The sequence below is a fragment of the Petaurus breviceps genome, unplaced genomic scaffold, assembly GCF_028583685.1.
Source record: "Petaurus breviceps papuanus isolate PSGF00001 unplaced genomic scaffold, PetGlider_PUasm1.0 188, whole genome shotgun sequence".
Lineage (NCBI taxonomy): Eukaryota > Metazoa > Chordata > Mammalia > Diprotodontia > Petauridae > Petaurus > Petaurus breviceps.
The window spans coordinates 21,234,510-21,253,383 of NW_027185804.1; the positions used below are offsets into that span (position 1 = coordinate 21,234,510).

The window sequence follows — 18,874 nt, forward strand, 5'->3', positions numbered from 1 at the left end:
TGACTCTGGATGTGACTTCAGTTTCACATTTTTCAGTTTCACACTTTTTTCCACTATGCCAGTGAAGCCAAAAAGCTTTGAAATTCATTGCCTTTCCTTCCAAAATATATTATATATGCTTGTGACTAAGAATCCATAAATAATGTTAGCAATAAGAAAGATAACTTGTAACTGAATTCTGAAGTTAAAGGAATTTTTGTTTTAAAAGTCTGAGATGATGCCTTTTCTCTTTATATATGAGAAGACATGGTGCTACTTGAGGCACGTGGGCATTATTAGAATTAGAAAGTCTTTTACCCCTTTACATCCACTTCCATAAACTTTCTCATAAATAAGAGCAGAGGTCATTGCTGATCCTTTAACATTTCAATTATTTACATGTACTGATTTTTAGGCTTACTGAAAACAAAATAGAATTCTCTCCTTTTCACAATTCAACAGTTCAGCTGGTTGTATGTCTAATATGACCTTTTCAAGAAGTTGTATTTATTTAGGTTATTAATGGCTGATTCTGTGACCTGAACAACTAACTTCTCTCTCCTATAAAACAATGATGACAAAACCTGCCACCTTTTCTTTCCTGGTTGTGTCTTTTGAGGGCAAATGTGGTAGTAAACATGAAGGTTATATTTTTTTAATTCCTTAGAAAAAAGATCATTGAAGATTTTTTAAAGTATTTTAAAATGCCCGTGGGTATTAATTTAGAATTTTAAAAATAGCCGTGCTTTACATTATACAAAAACTATGACCTAAAAAAAACACTGTGTATATAAATAAATTTTTGAAAAACTGAATCGTTTTAAATGTCTTGTGTTAGCTTGCTAATTAAAGAAACTTTGTGGCAAGTTCTTATGTAAAGTTAAGGATTCCTTTGCAAAGCAAATAATTGCCTCTCTAATTCGTCTCTGTGTTAAATCTGGATTTTCATATATCAAGTTTTCTCAAAGACAAAGTATTTCATCATTAACGGAAGGATATCATTAAAGTAATTCCAAACTAGATGTGATTACCTCAAAGTTAGTTCTATTTTTAACATTTGGTACTTTTTATCTCAATGGTAAAAAATTTTTTGTGTGAAAGTAACATTAGTTTATTTGATCATCCTATTTTCTACATTGTTTAATATGAATCATCACCTGTATACTGATGTGGTTTGGATAGAGATTGCCTGATGTAATTATGGAAGCCTCAGCATATGATAAAGGTGTTAGGATTTGGGGCCATTTGGCTATTATTGATTTAGCTTTTGTCGTTTTAGCTATAGCCTCATTTTCAGTGTATCACTAGAACTTGACCTGACCTTAGTCTGTGGTTCAATATAGGAGTACCAATTAATTTAGTATGTTACACCAAAAAGAATTGGCATCCATGCTGACAATGATAATATTATCCAGACATTTAACCAGTGTAAATGAATTGCCACAACAAGGAGACCAAAAGGAACCAAAAAGTTCTTTAGCAGACTTCTGATTTACTTGACAAATAGAGAATTGTCTGTGAAAGGCATCAGCAGTTGAGATTGTAAACTCATCCATCAAATCTTTTGAAGAACAATAGACAGTTTTAAAGAATACCATCTCAGAAAGCAGAGTGAAGAATAAACCCAGTTTGAAGAAGGCTCAGTAAGATATTCAGCTAACCAGAGTTATATCAAAGTCATTCAGGAATGAAATGGAAGGACAATGAACAGAAAAAAATGGGAAAGATTTGCAAAATCATTTTAGCAAACTGTCTTCTACATAAAGTACAGTTAAAACTACCACACTTGGATCCAAGAAATGAAAATGAAAACCAAGGCAGTAAAAGCAGCCACATTGGAATGGAAATGATACAATTGTAAATCCATTGATGCACCATTATATAAAGTATCCAAAAAATGGAGATGTATCAGAGTTATTGGGGGGTGGGGGGGAGTCTTGATCCTCATAAATGCGCACATCTGACTCAGAACAATTATATGCCTACTCTCTCAGCTATTTAAAATCTCTATGAGACTCATCTATATATGAATTGAGTGTTTCTTCCATGAGGGTATTAATACAGAACAAGTATGTTTTTGCAAGTGGTGGTATTCAACAGTGAACCACACCTTTACCCATTAGTAATGAACTGAAAAATGTAGAGAATACAGTAGCCCATTGTGCTCCTGTGCTGACATTGTATCTTGTTCTGGTATCCCTGACTACCCCATTCCCCAGTTAGTATAGTAAGTAGATTTAGAAGTAGCTATTATAAGGTAACAATTGTATGTCAGGGGTGGGGAACCTGTGGCCTTCAGGCCACAAATGGCCTTCTAGGTCCTTGGGTGGGGTCTTACCAAATCCAAGTTTTACAGAACAAATCCTTTCATTAAGGAGATTTGCTCCGTGAAGTTTGTATTTAGTCAAAGGGGCACATTTGAGGATCTAGAGGGCCACACGTAGTCTCAAGGCCACAGGTTCCCTGGATGAAGTATGATTGCAAAAGAGAAACACAGAAGTCACAAACTGTCATAAATTAAGAGAGCATAATAATTACTTTCAAACTGTCTCATAAATCAGGGGAGCATAGGAGCTACTGGTAGCTGCTTCATAAATTAACTGAGGACACATCTGAGACTAAAATAGGGGAAGCCCTAATGTTAATGTTAGCTCCTCTGCCTTGCTAGTTGCCTTTGGTCTGCAAGCAGATGAGCTCCACACATACACAGTAGGACCAGCAAAAATGTTTTACAAGAGAAGTAACCCTAAGGCCTGGACAACTTGGTGATGATGTTGATATGTTAATGAACCAAGCCAGAGGTGATATAGATAAGAGTCCATCCCCCATCACCAAAAACCTATAAAAATGGAGCTCCAGACTCCAGAGCCTTGAGCACTCTTCTACCTGCTCTCTGAGTGCTCCAAACCCTGATCTGTGGTTACCTCAGTGACTCTCTCTGTCCCTCTCTCTCTCCCCCTCCATTCTCTTCTCCATGCTCTCTTCTTCCCTCTACCACTCCATGCCCCCACATCTTAATCTCTGCTTGCTTTTATCATGGTCTTTTCCCAGCTAGTTTCCAAAGAACCTGGTGTGCTTACCCTGACCCAGCAGGAACTTTTTGCAGTCCCTCTCTTTAGCTCATAAACCCAAAGCATCAGGATAAAGACTAAAGCTGGCCCTACTGTGAATGTACATGGCACTATGAAATCATTGGTAGAAAGCAAGGGTTGTCAGATGAACTTCATGCCCGTTCTAGAGGAATTTTTTTCCATTATTGGGTTGCTAATAATTCAATAAATAAATTGGTAAATTAGCTTATTTGTTGACTACCAAAAAAAGATAGTCATTTAATTTGATGGGTCAGATGCCACCTTACAACCTCTTTTGTAGCAAGGTGTTTCCCTTCCATATGTTAAAATCATTCAAGATTCCTTGAAATATATAACAGGGAGGATAGTTAGGAAATAAACATTTATTAAGTACCTGCTATGGTAGCAGGCACCCTGCTAATCACTTTACCAATATTACTGGATTTTGTCAGTGATCATTCCAATAGTGATGACCCTTTTAAATAACCCTCTAGTAATAAAACATCAGATAAGGAAAATAATTGGAAATTTATGTTCACCAAAGGTATTGACCCCCTGTAATAACAATCCAGCACAGAGTCCAGGTCAAAGGGAGAATTCCTATAAATGGTGCTCCTTTTGCAGATGTCATTGTATTGAATGAATTATGCAATATAACATTGGTGTCTCCTAGAAGAGATCTGTTATTATTCAAAGGAGTTTGATCTGTCTATCCTTGCAAGAAATACCAAATGGATAAAGAGGATCAAATGTCCAGGTTTCAGTTTGCATTTGGATGGTCACTCTATAGAGTCTGTCCACCAGTACAAAAATCTGGACCAGACAGTACAAACGCACAATGAGCTGAGCCCCAGATGAAAAGGAAGAGGAGGATATGCTGAATTGCTTCCAGGAACTTGCAAATTCTCAATTATTAGTGTTCTTGCTATAGATGCTTTGGATTTTTCCCTTGAGAACTACTGATTCATACCCTTTGACTGTCAACTGGGGAGTCATCATTAAAGCATAACTTCACATCTAACAGATCAACAAAATTGTCAAAAAAAAACTTATAATGACAGATGTTGGAGGGAGTGCAGGGAAACAGGCAAGTTCATGCATTGTTGAAGGAGCTGTGATGTGGTCCAGACATTCTGGAAAGCAATTTGAAACTATACACACCTTTTGACCCTGTATTCCAACTACTAGATCTAAAGAGATAAAAGAAAATGGCTTTATATGTGAAGAAATATTTATAGCTCCCCTTTTTGTTGAGGCAAAGAGCTGGAAATTAAAAGGGTGCTCATCAATTTGAGAATGGATGAACAAATTTTGGTTTATGAATGTGATGAAGTACTCTAGTGCTATAAGAAATGATGAAAGAGGCAATTTCAGAAAAACCTGGGAAGACTTGTATGATCTGGTACACAATGAAGTGAGCAGAACCAGAAGAAAAATGTAAAATCTGACACCAAAATTGCAAAAAAAAAAAAATCCCCAACAAACAACTTTAAGACATAAGAAGGACTCTGATCAATGTAGTGACCAAACTTTATTCCAGAGGAGCAGTAATGAAGAATGCAAAGCACTTTCTGACAGAAAGGGATAGACTGAATATGCAAAATGGGACACATTTTTGGAGATGGCCAATATGGGATTTTTTTTAACTTTACTTTTTTACTTTTACTTTATTATATATAATCATTTTTCCCCCTTGGGGGTTGAGGAGGAGAGGTGAAAAGGGAAAAAATGTTTTGTTAATTGAAAAAAATTTGAAACAGAAATAGTAAAAAGCCCTTTTACTGACCCCCAAATTTCCCTGAAAGCAAAGGTTTCCCTTTTTAATACTAACATTTTATTGATATAAACCAGCATTGCTTCCAAAGATTTTACAAGTAAATATCATACAGAGTGTATTGAAGAGGTGCATCATGAGTGTTCGTGGCAGGCTATAATATATAATCAACAAGGAACTCCAAAGAACAGGAGTAAGACAGTCATTGAGGAATTGTATGGCAGGAATTTAAAATGGACAATTCATGTGGCAAGAGGGAGAGATTACAGGTAGACAGCCAGAGTGCTCCACTGACACCCTCAGAAGGTCAGGAGAAAGAGTCAGAGGCTTCCAAGGTGACCTCCTGGGTCAAACTGGGAAGAACATGGGCCAGAGTTGTACAAGATTGGCAGACCTGGATGGGAGTCATCAGAGAGAACCCCTGAGATCACAGATTCATTTGAGTCTTTGAGTAAGGGCATCCAGAGCAGAACAATGGCAAACTTTACTTCTAGTTTAGTATAATAGGGAAATTAAATAGATTAGATAGCAATTATTCATTATTTTCTGCATTCACAAATGTGGGTAGACTATAAGGAAATGGATTTGATACAAATGATCATCTTTTGAATGGCACGGTGGGTCTTACAATGTTTTATCTTTGTAAGATTATTCTGTCCCCATCATTTTAATTCCACATTTGAATACATTTGAACTAATTCAGCCCCTGGTGTATTTTACAAATATTTTATTTAATTTAATCAGTTAAAATCCATCTTCTCTTCCTCCCCATCTGATAATAACAACAATAACAATCGTAAATAATAATAATGATAGCTAGCATTTTACATAGCACTTCCTGTGCTTGGTGATTTACAATTATTTTTCTCATTCGATCCTCACAGCAGTCCTGGGAAATAGGTGCTATTACTATTCTCATTTTACAGATGAGGAAGCTGAGGCAAATAGAGGTGAAGTGATTTATCCAGGGTCACATAACTAGTAAATATCTGAGACCAGATATGAAGTCAGATCTTCCTGTCATGGTGTGCCACTCTGTACTGTGACACCACCCAGCTGCGCAAGACAAACAAAACCTGTTACAAACATGCATATTCAATTAAAACAGCTTTCTACATTGGCCATGTCCGAAAAATACTCACCTCATTCACCTCTCTAGCAGGAGATGGGGAGCATGTGTCATCCTTAGTTCTCTAGAGTCACAGTTGGTCATTACAGTGGTAAAAGTTAAGTGTGATAATATTCATCCTAGTTATATACCATAACTTGTTCGTCATGGACACCCCATCAGATTCCCATTCTTTGCCATCGCCACTCTGTGTGCCTACTTCCCAGGAGCTGTGATCCCAACCTTGGTAGTGGACAACAGAACTGCCAGTTTGCCCCTGTTCCCACTGCAGTACGTGGGGTTCCTTAGTGCACAGCCTCTCTCCCCCTAGGCATTGGAATGCCCCTAGCCCAACCCTGAATCGCAGCTGAGGTGGACTGATGACTGCATGTGACTTTTTTTGGATTTCCCCTTCAGGCTTAGGTCTGTTTAGAGCAGTTCCACTCTCTGGGCCCCCACCTCTTCATAATGTCTTAGGTTATCACATTGGTAGTGTTTACTGACATTTCTATGGAGGGACTGGAAGGGGATCTAAGAGTTATGATTTGTTCTGATCAATGTGAAATATAACATGAATTGAATGCTAGATTGCAAGTCAAGAGACTTAGGTTCTGATCTCACTTCAAACACTTCCTAGAAGTTTGATCACACCTTAAAGTGAGGTTAATACTTGTACTTCTTTCATCACCAGGTAACTGAGATTGGTGTTATTGTTATTAGCCTACCCTCACTGTAGTAGCTTTCAAAAATTGCTGGTGATAACATAAAATTGACTTTGTGGCATCCCTTTGAGTCCACTTAGGTATGGTTATCTTATATATAAAGTTTACATCCAAAATCTTGGAATGATGAGGATAGAGTGAAGTATAAGGAAACTATAGAACTTTTGATAGAGTAAGGTATAAGGAAACTATAGAACTTTTTTTTCAAATTTCATTATTTATACTATTTTAAAAGTTATATGTTTCAAAATTTCCCATATCCTTTTGATTTTGGGATCGTTTGTGTATGAGATGAATATGATAATCATTGAAGTATTAACATATATGCCAGCTACACAATTCTAGAAGTTTTTTTATGATCTTATTTTGGCAAATTCTCAAATGTTGCACAATGATATCCCATTTTAAAAATAATTTGTTCAGGTAATTTTGAACAGAAATAATTTCTGTTTCTAAATTATATATTCATACTGTTATTCAGTATATTCTTTATCTATTATTAAAGAAAACAGTTTTAAATTAAATATGAATAATTTACAGGCAATGTTTTTAAAAAAAAAAAACTTGCTGTTGAGCAATTTCATCCTGGTATCCATTTGCCTTAATTTTGCATTTATTAAAAACTATTGAAACCTCACTATTTATTTTACTTGAGCAGGACACAGTCACCCTGGAGCAGTTTTAGTGAAAGGATGCTTAATAAAAGCTGAGCCTTGCTTAGACCTCTTAATTAAGTCATCAGCTTTCATCTCTTAACATTACAAATACATGGCGCCTGTAAAGTCTTACTCTTAAGACATTTGTTTTAAAAAAAAAAGTAGAACATTTCTTAGAAGGAAAAAATATTATAATGACTAACTTTTGAAATATTTTAGGATTCCTTATTTTAGAAAATCTGGAAAATGAACACCATCCAACATGATGATTTTTTTTCTTTACACTCTAAAAGGCTTATTACTTTCTGTGTATGTTAGGAAATTAACTGAAAAATCAAGCAAATAGTATTACAATTACATACAGGTCTCCTGTCCATGAATCTTAGATCATTTTCCTCTTTTAAATAAATGCAGTAATGAGTTAGGGTTGCTCTGAAGTATCTGTGGTTTGAGTAAAGGTCCTGAATTCTGTGGAAGGCATTTGTAACTGATTTGCTGTGACCTTGGGAAAGTGATGTAATCTGTCTCTAGCTCATTTTCCTCCCACCTCATAGGGATTGTTTCCACATTGCTTTGCGATCCTTATATGCTTAGCATTTTCGAGACTATGTTGGCTCATTTACTATTTTAAAATAAATTAGATCAGTTTTGTCATTAAATGAAAGTAGTTTTCCTTGCTGAAAACTAATTTTTTTTTCTTCCCCAGACACTTCTTACCATCTCTTACAGACCCCTGCTTCCTACTCCTACTGTGTTATTCTCCCCCTTTCCCCCATCTCAGTTGGGAAACAATGAATGAGAGAGGGAGATTATTCAGTCCTCTGAACACATTCCTAGTTTATATGTTGAAAAGAGATGTGGAGATAGGAGACAATGGGAAAAGAGGTATTGAAAACACAGCTCGTACCTCAGTGGTTAGATTTTGCATTTGTGTGGTTCTGGTAGGTAAGCTTTGTGGTCTCAAACCTCAGAAATATCCCATAATAATTACTTCATTTTTAGCTTTCCTTTTTAAAACCATTTTTTCTTTGTAGGGCTAAAAGTATTCTTTCTACTGACAACTTGACTTATGACAAATATTTTGGCACTTTTTTACAGTGAAGGGAAAAAATCTAAGGTAGAACTGGAGCTGAGAATGAGCTGGTAAATGAGAAAGATGACATACAAATTATTTATCCATTCATTTGCCATTTTAAAATCTCTTTGTAGGTTTTAAAAATTACATTACCATTCCTCATAATTATAAGACATTTTCTGAAAGTTTTTAATAATTAAAATGATCATATTGTTAAATACTAAAAATTAGCATAATCGCTAGAAAAATCTTGAATTTACGAAGATTTCTTTTAAGTATCGATAGTCCTTAAATTTCACTTCAGATTAAGATCTCAAATTAGTTATAGGGCCATTATTTTATTTCTTTTTTGCAAACTTCATTAGCTATTCCTGCAGACAATGACTGCTATGCAAAATACAATTAGCAAAACTATATCAAGCTATATATTTATCGATACATAAATAGATAATTCTTAAGTAGTATTAATTATACAGTTACCAAAACCTGCAAGGATCAAAAGATTTTATTTAAGAAGGATTTCACATTCGGCTGGGATTATGTCTACATAATAGCTCAGTAGTACTTCTGCTGAATTGTAAAATAGCTTGGAGAGAAGTATGATGCCTATAGTTGGTGTAATGCATTGGTAATTAAGAGGGTGGGAGGTTAAGCTTCATTAACTGCTGTGGGATTGTATCTTGGGTTTTATTATGCCCTAGAGAACATAAGAAGTGAGAAGGGTCAAACTGTTAGAATCAGATTTTGCTTGTGCATCTGCCAAAACAATGACAGCAAAGTAATATCACAGTAAACACTGAGAGACATGAATTGTATGGAGAAAATGTGTATTGACATCATTTGGGGGGTAGGGATAAACATTTCTGGTGCTAAAACTGCAATAGAGTCAGAGTTCTAAAGCACTTAGTGTTTGGAGGTGGGGGAGGCTTGTCACGTGAATTGCCTCTGTGACGTGACTGCTGTGGAAACACATTTCACTCCCTCCCTTTGTTTTTGTCTCATGCTAAAAACATGAAAAATAAACTCAAAACACCAAAAATGTTTATACTGATGTAATCTTTATTACCATTCCTTCTAATTTTTCATTTTTTTTTCCTGCTGCACTTTCTGTGTCAAGGTTACAAAGATATAATGTTTATGTTTACTTTTTGTCTTTACCTGTCTCTGCTCTTTGCTATCTTTTTGATAAGGAAGTCTATGGACATTACTGGAGGCACACCACAGGAGAAAGTCTGACCCCCTCAGGCTATTGCTTTGGACTATCACTGGCAGGGAACATCTTAAATCCAGAGTCAAATATGAAAAAGTCCAGAAGTCTCCTAAAGGACATTTGGGAACTAGTGTGATTAGCATATTAACCTTGAAATACAAAATTAAGACTTTTTTCTCAACATTTTATTTGAAATCATGATTTTATGGTGTTGGAAACATACTGTACCATCAGTTTCATCTCAGCTGTATAACTAAAAATGTATTAGTTTAGAAAGCTGTAAGAGTTCAGAAAGGGTCATATGATGAGCATTGAAGATAATCATGTCATACTTGAATATCAGCAGGTTTCTCATTTGTACTTTGACTGACAAAATAAAAAATAATTTTCTCTATAATAGATGACAGCTATGGGGGGTGGGGAGCAGGGGGCAGGGAGAAGCTCTTATCATTTTTAGTATGACCTGACCATGCAGATTACTTAGATATTCATCTTTTAATTTTTTTTCTTTCTGAATTCCATTGAAACTAAATTATAAAGTAAGCAATTATTTTGCCTGTGTATGGTATAAAAAAATTTTCATATGTGGGGATTTTTCAGAATTTACATTGGAAGAAAGAGTACCAGTTTTTGTGCTTTTATTTCTTGACCTGTTTTTGCAAATTGGCAGATATGCAATTGTACCAATGATGCTTAAGCTTTGTTGGTTATTTCCTCTATTACGTTCTTTTGCAAAAAGAATGATGGATGTGGTAAAAAGTGATTAAAACTTCATTCTTTTTGAAAGGTACATAACTTTATGACTTCCTGTAATACCATGCTGGGATATCTGTTCTGAAGTTTTTTTTAAAGAACGTGAACAGAGAGGTACTAAGTGAGGGACCCACCCTCACCTCTGACCTCAGTGCTACTAGTTAGTATATCACAAAGTACCTGGCCCCATAGCAGAGTGAGCCTAGACCAGGAGACCAGCAGAGGAAGACAGTGCACCTCCTCAGGGTGGCTTTTGTGCACTTCTCTCCTTGGCCATCTAGGTGGTGCAATGGAGAGAGCATCAGGCTTGGAGTCAGGATGACCTGAGTTCAGATTTAAGTCCCACACTCTTCCTAACTGACTGTGGTCATTCTCCTTATTTGTAAAATGGGGGAAATAATAGCACCTACCTCCCCAGGTTGTCATGGGGATCAGTGAGATGATAACTGTAAAAAGGCTAAGCACAGTGCATTTTACGTAGTAATTGGCATAGAAATGTTAGCTCTCATCTGCATCATTATTACTATTAACAACCAAATTTTTGTGTTGTTGTCAAGAGAAGAAACTATATGCCAAATAAAACTAGTGGAACACATTTCCCCTGGGGTTAAGATAGTGGTAACATTTGTTCATTTGGCATATATTTAGTGTCCAAAGATTATTCTTATTTTAAGCTCCATAGCACACTGAAAATACTTAAAGGAGGTGAGAAAACAAATAAGGTTCCAGTAAAAAAAAAAAAACTAGACAGTGGAAAGTAAGCAATATAGAAATGTCCCTAAAGGACAGCGTAATTTAAGACAGACATTTCCATTGGAAAAAAATAGGTATTTGTACTTTGCTGAGATGTTCTCTTTTCCCATAGTTCCAGGTTACTTAGTAAGGGTAGATAATTTTTTAAATAATATATTTAGTGTTTCTTATTTTGAGCTTCCAGTGAGAATGGGTGAGAAAACAAACTAGACAAGTTACTCCAATACAAAGAATGAGTGTGATCAGTGCCTTAAAGGTAGTATAGGGGACACTGAAAGGGCAGAGTCAGAGTAACTACCCAGTTGTCAGGGCCAGAGAGGACTTCTCGAGGGAGGTGGTATTTTACCTTGACCTTGAAGGTGATGGGATTTTGATAAGCAGGGATAAAGGGGAGGAACATTCCACATGGAGGGAAAAGCTATGGGGGGGTGAGGAGCAGGGGGCAGGGAGAAGCAGAGGCACAGAATCTGGAAGGCATCAGGTTCAAGGAAAAGTGGAAAGAGTAATTTTCCTAGAACATATGATTATGGTCCCATAGATCATATAGTTCAGTAGTGCCTAGAACATAGGGTACATGTAGTTGAAGAATCTGGGAAGGCAGAACTTTGCAACTGATTACAGACTTCAGGCTCAGGACTTAATTTTATAGTGTAAATATCCATTTGAGTGTATGTTTGATAGCCATTCAAGGCCCTTTAGGGGGTAAGTAAAATTCTCAGAGATCTTGTTAAAGAAAATTAATTTCATGACAATGGGTAAGATAGATTAAAAGAATGAGAGCCAGAGGTAGAGGAATCCACTTTTATTGTGGTTCAATCATGTCTGACTTTTCGTGATCCTATTTGGGGTTCTCTTGGCAAAGATACTGGAGTGGTTTGCCTTCTCCAACTCATTTTACAGATGAGGAACTGAGGCAAACAGGGTTAAGTGACTTGCCCAGAGTCACACCGCTAGTAAGTGTTGGAGGCTAGAGTTGAACCTCAGGTCTTCCTGACTTCCAGGCCCAGTGTTCTATCCACCTTTCCACCCAGCTGCCCCACCTAGGAGATTATCAAAATAGTCTATATAAGAATATGAGAGCTTCAATGAAGGTGATGGCAGCAGGAAAGAAAAAGAAACATACATTTTATGTTTGAATTACATTTTACAGCATTTGCAAACAATTTCATATAGAGGCCAAAGATTCCACTGGAGTCACCTGACTGATTCAAGCCTGAGCTGGCTGAAATCCTAGTAGCACTAATAGAATGGAGAACCTAGGTGAAAAATATAGTCTGGAGGGGAATGTTAAAAGTTCAGTTCTGATCATGGGAAGTAGGGATCTGGTGAGGAGGGTCAGAGGCTGAGCACAGTTCTTGGCACATAGCAGGCTCTTAGTAAATGCTTTTTGACCAGTTTACTAAAGACATAATTTGTTATGTCTCTGCATAAAGTTGGGATCATGCAACTAATTTTGTTTCTACCAAGTTTTTTTTTTTAATTATAGCCCCTAGAAGTTCATTTAAGACCTTGTACACATCTGTTTTTTAATACTGCTGGGAACTCGAATATGTTTTCTCTGGGTTTTTATTATGCCAAAGAGATTGTATGGTGAAATTAAAGTTACTTGAAAAAATATCTAAACTGAACAAGAACAAAGTCCTCTTCTTATTCCTCATCATGGCATAGGTGTGACCTTCCATTTTTGAAGAATGTACCAATGGGATGTAAACACTGGCAGATCATACAGTATTGGAAAGACCTTAAAGTACAATCTCAGCAACAGATTGTATTGTCAAAAGTAGCCTGACTTCTTGGTGAGGAACTCTTGGATCACAACCCATTAACATGGTAAAACAAACCAAAGCCAGTACTGAGTGATTGCTTACAATACCCTGGCCATAACTCTGACCATTAATGTTTAAAAACATTGTTTTCAGTAGCTATCATCAAACCAAATGAAAAACTTTGAAAATGTAGAAGCATGATAGAAGAGAAGAAAACCATTGGCCTACATGCTTATAGAGTTGCATCAGTCATTATTTCAGTAAACTTACAGAGGGTGATTTTATATCCTAATCCTTTTATTTAGTAATAACAAGCATTTATTTTATCCATTCCTGCAGCAGTCCTTAGAACACTAAATATGAAAGAGAAATAACGACAGATTGTCCCAGAGCCATTTCTATCAGAAATCTATGAAAAGATATTAGAAAAAATGAAAAATAATAATGAACAATCTGTGTTGTGTTGTGTGCCATAGAACAGCCCTGTGGGGTAGATAAATATTGAGGTGTCTAAAGACAGAAGTAATGAAAAAACCATCCCCAAAGGATTCTTGATGGCATTTACTTTTACGATTTAAAAGCAAAAACACAACAAAGCAAAAAATGTTGTATGAGATTTAGGAAGAGATCTGTTCATATTAAAGATGACTGGTATTAAATAAGCCAACCTCAACTGGGTTTTATTTTCATAATCCTAAAGTTACATCTGGAAAGGACCTGAAGTTCATCTAGTACAATTCCCTCATTTCAGAGTTGAGAGAACTAAGGCAGGAGAGGGAAAGTGACTGTTCAGGCCCCATGGGCAATGGCGGCCAAGATTTGAATGGGGAGCCCAGGACCAAGTCCACTCCCCTGTGCTAGTTCTGTCCCTCTGTCAGGGATGAGCAGATTCTGTTTGAATTCAATTTGAATGGCTGGTTCAGTTTGATCTAGAGCCTGTTTTATGTTCTTCTTTGTGCCTATGCTACCCTGTTATTTGTCATTCCCTTTGTCTCCCGCTGAGGATCTTGGTGCTCTAATGACAAAAGCCAACGCCATCTTCCTTGAGAATGGAAGAATAGGTGTTGTTTTTATATTTGGTCAGATAATTATCACAGGATGAATCCCATTGTTCCATTCTCTTGGCATCTTGATTTCCAAAGAGTAATATTTCTCCATTTCAGTAAGGTTCTTGTCTTTCATTATGTTTTGAAGTAAAAAAAAAAAATGCACCAACTAGGACTGGCATAGTCTCATATAACTGTGATGTGATTTTTTTTTTTTTAGAATACTCTCACACACACACACACACACATCTTCCTCTTGAGAGAACAGATTCCTGTGCATTTTTAAAAGTTTTATTGATGTCTTTCTTAGGCACCTTAAAGTCTAAAATGTATTATCTTGTAATAATAATATTATGAACTAAGTTGCCTTCTGGAAATATTTGAGATGACACATTTGTTAAGTGATGATACTGCAATTTGACAGTTGTGGTTTGAGTTTTGAAAACCCCTGAACAATGACCAGCTTAATGAGTTAGAGGAATTCAAAGATAGGATTTACCATCTCTTCCTAAACAATGGTTTGTGAGTAGCACTCATTTCCATTGTGTTTTTGAGATTAGCAAAGATAACACATGCCATAAAGTATTTCAGGTATTACCTGAAAGTCTCCCAACTGAGAATAACAGTTTAAATTATAGATATTTTCAACCTGAAACTAGTTTGTAATGTAATTTCCTCCTTAGGTTAAACTCGTTAAATAGCAAAATTTTCTGTTCACTCTCTTATTTCAATAATCTTATATTTAAATGTTAGCATTCTGTTTTTGTGATCTTAAGGCCTCATTTGGAGACAAGGGATGGGTTCTGTCCGTTGTAAGTATTATAGGCAGTATGGCAGGGTGAAGGTAGCCTTTTGAGCAATCTTTTTTCCTCATAAGCCATTCAATTCTCCTACTTCTTTATTGATGCCAGAAGACATCATGCATACCAGGATCAGTGTAGGTTAGCATTTTAAACCGAAAAAGCCTATCTCTTAGAGTCTTAGAGACAAGAGAAGATACATTTATCAAGAATGCCATGAGGTGGTGGAATAGTAATTCCATTATTTCCCATCACTGTTTGGCAGTGGTAGATTAAAGGTCATTATGAGAGTTCCCTCAAAAAAATAAAATAAAAAACAGAACACTGAGACAACTTTACCATCCATGTCATTGGTTGCTCATTCACCTGTCATTTCTAATAACTAGAAGCAGGGGGCTAGGAGGAAGGTAGCTTGGAAAATGTTGGAGTTCAAAAAACAGTGTCATGATAGAACTATCTTTGACTGAATGTTTCCTGCACAAAGATGATTATGGATAGAACCTGGAAGGTGCAGGTAATGTAGCCTACTCTGGTTTGCCACTGTCTTCTATAAAATTAATGTTAAGAAGCTCTGTGATAGTTGTTAGCTGGGAAAAAGTAGCATACTTTGTACATCTAGTAACTTAATAATATGACCTAGTGGGAATTATGATATGGCTTCTATCAAATTCCTATTAAGTGGAATGAAAAGACAAAATTATTTTGTGAAAAAAAGTCATTATATGAAAGTAACTTAAACAAAAAGGTTGCAAAAAATATTCACTGACTTTTCAAGGAAACTAATAATTAAATAAGTTAAATTAGAATGGTTTTCCATATAGCAATCATACCATACCAACCTTGTCAAATCGGAGGAAAATATAAATTTTCCATGTCTACCTTCAGGTATGCAGCAGAAAGGGCTAATTGTTAAAACCTATTTCATCCACATTAAATTTGGATTAGTTGATGATGTTAGCATTATATTCTATCAAAGAATTGAAGTACATGGAAGAGTTTTTAAAGAATGCAAATTTTCTGCTCTTATGAATAAGGTTTCTTAAAATTAAGAAAAACTTCTAATTTGTAGAAAAAGGTTGGGTAATTTCCTCCTGTTCTCTTAGTATGTTATCTGGCATTAATGAGAATTACAGGCATGTTAAGAAAGGATGTCATTTAAGAACGATTGTAGAGCCTTCTCCTTAATCACAAATATCCTACCTAATAGAGCAAAATTTCTAATTTACCATGAGATATTTGTAAAGAGTAAGAAACCATCAAATAAAAACTTGAGCATGGTAGAGGAGGAAGCCCTAAATCTTTTCTCTAAAGGCCAAAATGTGTAGTTGAATTCCCTTTTTTGTTGGGTGAATAGTGAATTTTGTCACAAGCATATACTGCTAACTATGAGATTATGACATCTTTTAATAATCTAAATTGACATCTTAACAAAATACAACTTGTATTTTATAAATAATGAACTAATTTTTTTTAAAAAATCATAAAAATGCAATTATCCTGAATAGCAGATATAATAATTGTATTTATTTTTGAGAATCTTTAAATTTTATGTTAATCAGAAAAAGAAGCCATTCCATGTCTTGTATCATGCATATATTTTGTTTAAATGCCTGAACCAAAAATATTTCATAGGTAGGAATTCTTTTTAATATAGCTAGTTTCTCGTATCATTTACTTTATGTAGAGTTAACAGACTTTGGGGTCACTTGATGTGAATCGATGCCTGCTGCAGACAGTTTACTTGCTATCTAATAGTCAACTTTGAAAACAAAAATACGGATACACAGCATCTAGTTACTGTGCTACATGTGTACTACATGACTGTGCACCCGGTCACACTTTCTGGTTCTTCTCCATCAAGAATGAACCAGAACTATCATGATATTTACCTTCTTCCGTGGAATTTACTGTGATCGGCCTGTCACATTATTTGTGCCATGCTCTTTCTTGAGAATGTAGAACATTCTGTGCTGGTGGCGGGCTGGATGGAGGACCAGGCCTGAGATCAGGCCCCAATCCAGCCTCAAATGGTTAGTAGCTGAATGACCCAAGGCAAGTCACTTAACCTTTGTTTGCTCAGTTTCCTCAACTGTGAAATGGGGATAATAAGGACCCCTACCTCCCAGGGTTGTTGTGAGAAACAAATGAGGTGATGATTGTAAAGTGCTCACCACAGGACCTGACACATAGTAGGCCTTATATAGACGTGAGCTCTGATTGGTGTCGCTCTTATTCTTATTAATAGGAGTAGTAGTAGTAGTAGTAGTGGTAGTGGTAGTAGTGGTAGTAGTAGTAGTCATGGTAGTGGTGGTAGTAGTAGTAGTAGTAGTGGTAGTGGTAGTAGTGGTGATGATAGTAGTAGTAGTAGTAGTAGTGGTAGTAGTAGTAGTAGTAGTCATTCAGAAGCCAAATTGTCACTTCTTCCCCTCACTCCCCTCCCCCCAAATAAAGGGATACCTAAAATAGAAATTGGATGTTTTTTGTTTTGTTGAGGATTTTAGATTTTGTTTTCATTATTGAAATGGGAAACAAAAACTTCAGGTACAGTAATGACATTTGATACAGGATAGATGAAAATCTTTATTTTAATCGTGGTTATTTTACTTTGTACTTCAATGAAATAAACTCTTTGGTTCTTAGAATTACATACCAGAAAAAAAAAAAAAAAGAATTACCAGTAAACAGATAGTGCACATGTTTTATTTTTACCTCATGGCAAACATTAAACTCTAATTAGAAATAATACTTAAGTTGTAATTCTAAGCTTTTATTTAAAAATATAAATTTTTTAAAAAGCCATATCTGCCTCTTGGAATAGTAGCAAAGTTGCAAATATCTGAAGTATAAGCAGGGATAATGCTAAAAATATCTGGAATAATCTAAAAAAGCAAAAAGGTTCTGTGTGGTTTCTAGACATTAATTTGCCTTAAGCCCTAGTTGTTGGGAAATTAATTTCCACCATTCTGTATTTCAGAATTGCATGTTTTGACATAACTTTGTGTTTTTGTTAGTTAGAACAACAGTTTTTAGTTCTTTGGAAAATCCTAGTGATCATCATAATTTTCATAACATATTCTCTAATAACATGTTATTCTCCTTTATTAGGAACTTCCTGAACCATTACATGATGAAAAGTATAGAAAAGAACTTGATGAAGTAAGTAGTCATAAATCACAAGGAGAGCCAGATATTTCCATGAAGATAGCCTGGCGTTATCAAAACTTACCCAAAATGGAGGTAAATCAACATATAGATAAAATTCTCTGTACTTGTACAAATTTTTTTACTTATTTAAATTTATTTTACTTATTATTTAAATGAATGAATGTTTGCTTTTGATGATGAATTATTCACTTTGCTCTATTTAAGAATATAGAGAAGTCTGCAATTCATTTTAGAAATATTTTCATCCAGAATAATTAGAATAAGAAATTTTGCTGCTTTAAACAAGTAAAATATTCTTTATAGATATCTTCAGCTATTGATTCCTTGAGGGTTCCAAATAGCTAAAGCATTACAAGTAATATAAATTTAATAAATGTTTGCTGAATTCATTCAAAGAATAAATTATAAGAGTAAAGAATACATAGTCATTTATATTCTCTCAGAGTTGCCATAAGAAAAACTTTGAAAAATACAAGGTAGGTGAGTGAATGTATGAATGAATGAGAAAACATTTAAGTCCTTTCTATGTGCAAAGCTTTGAGCTAAGCCACAGATTCTTAACCTTTATTGTGTCATGGAGTCCTTTGGCATACTGGTAAAACCTATGGACCCTAATAATTGGCCAACTGTATATATGAGCACCACTAGACAGGACAAGCTATCACGTGTGATCTAACGGCAGGTCTGATGACCACAGTCATTTCTAAGCAGTGATGCACTTGAGTTATACGTTGTAATATCTGTAACAACTATTGTGATATGGAAATGTGTGGTTTCTATTGGTGAAGTCATGGTTACTAATAATACTACTATGCTTTATTACCTACATTCCTAGTTGAAGAAATTGCTAGATTTTAGTAAGAAGTTAATAAAAACAAAGAGTGTTTTTCCCATCCACATTCATGGACCCTTTGAAATCTTTCTTAGGACTCCAGGTTAATGCCTCCTTTACTCAGTACTGAGGATATAAATAGCATAGCAGGAAAACCCCCGTTC

General features: G+C 35.5%; 1 protein-coding gene across 2 annotated transcripts in view; it reads left to right on the forward strand.

Moving 5' to 3' along the window:
• Window positions 1–18,874, forward strand: part of ELP4 (elongator acetyltransferase complex subunit 4) — a 249,116-nt gene that overhangs the window by 25,625 nt on the left and 204,617 nt on the right. For both annotated transcript variants that reach the window (XM_069091355.1, XM_069091357.1), the window contains exon 4: window positions 17,819–17,950. In XM_069091355.1, the coding sequence (XP_068947456.1) occupies window positions 17,819–17,950 (132 nt within the window). The remainder of the gene's footprint in view (window positions 1–17,818; window positions 17,951–18,874) is intronic.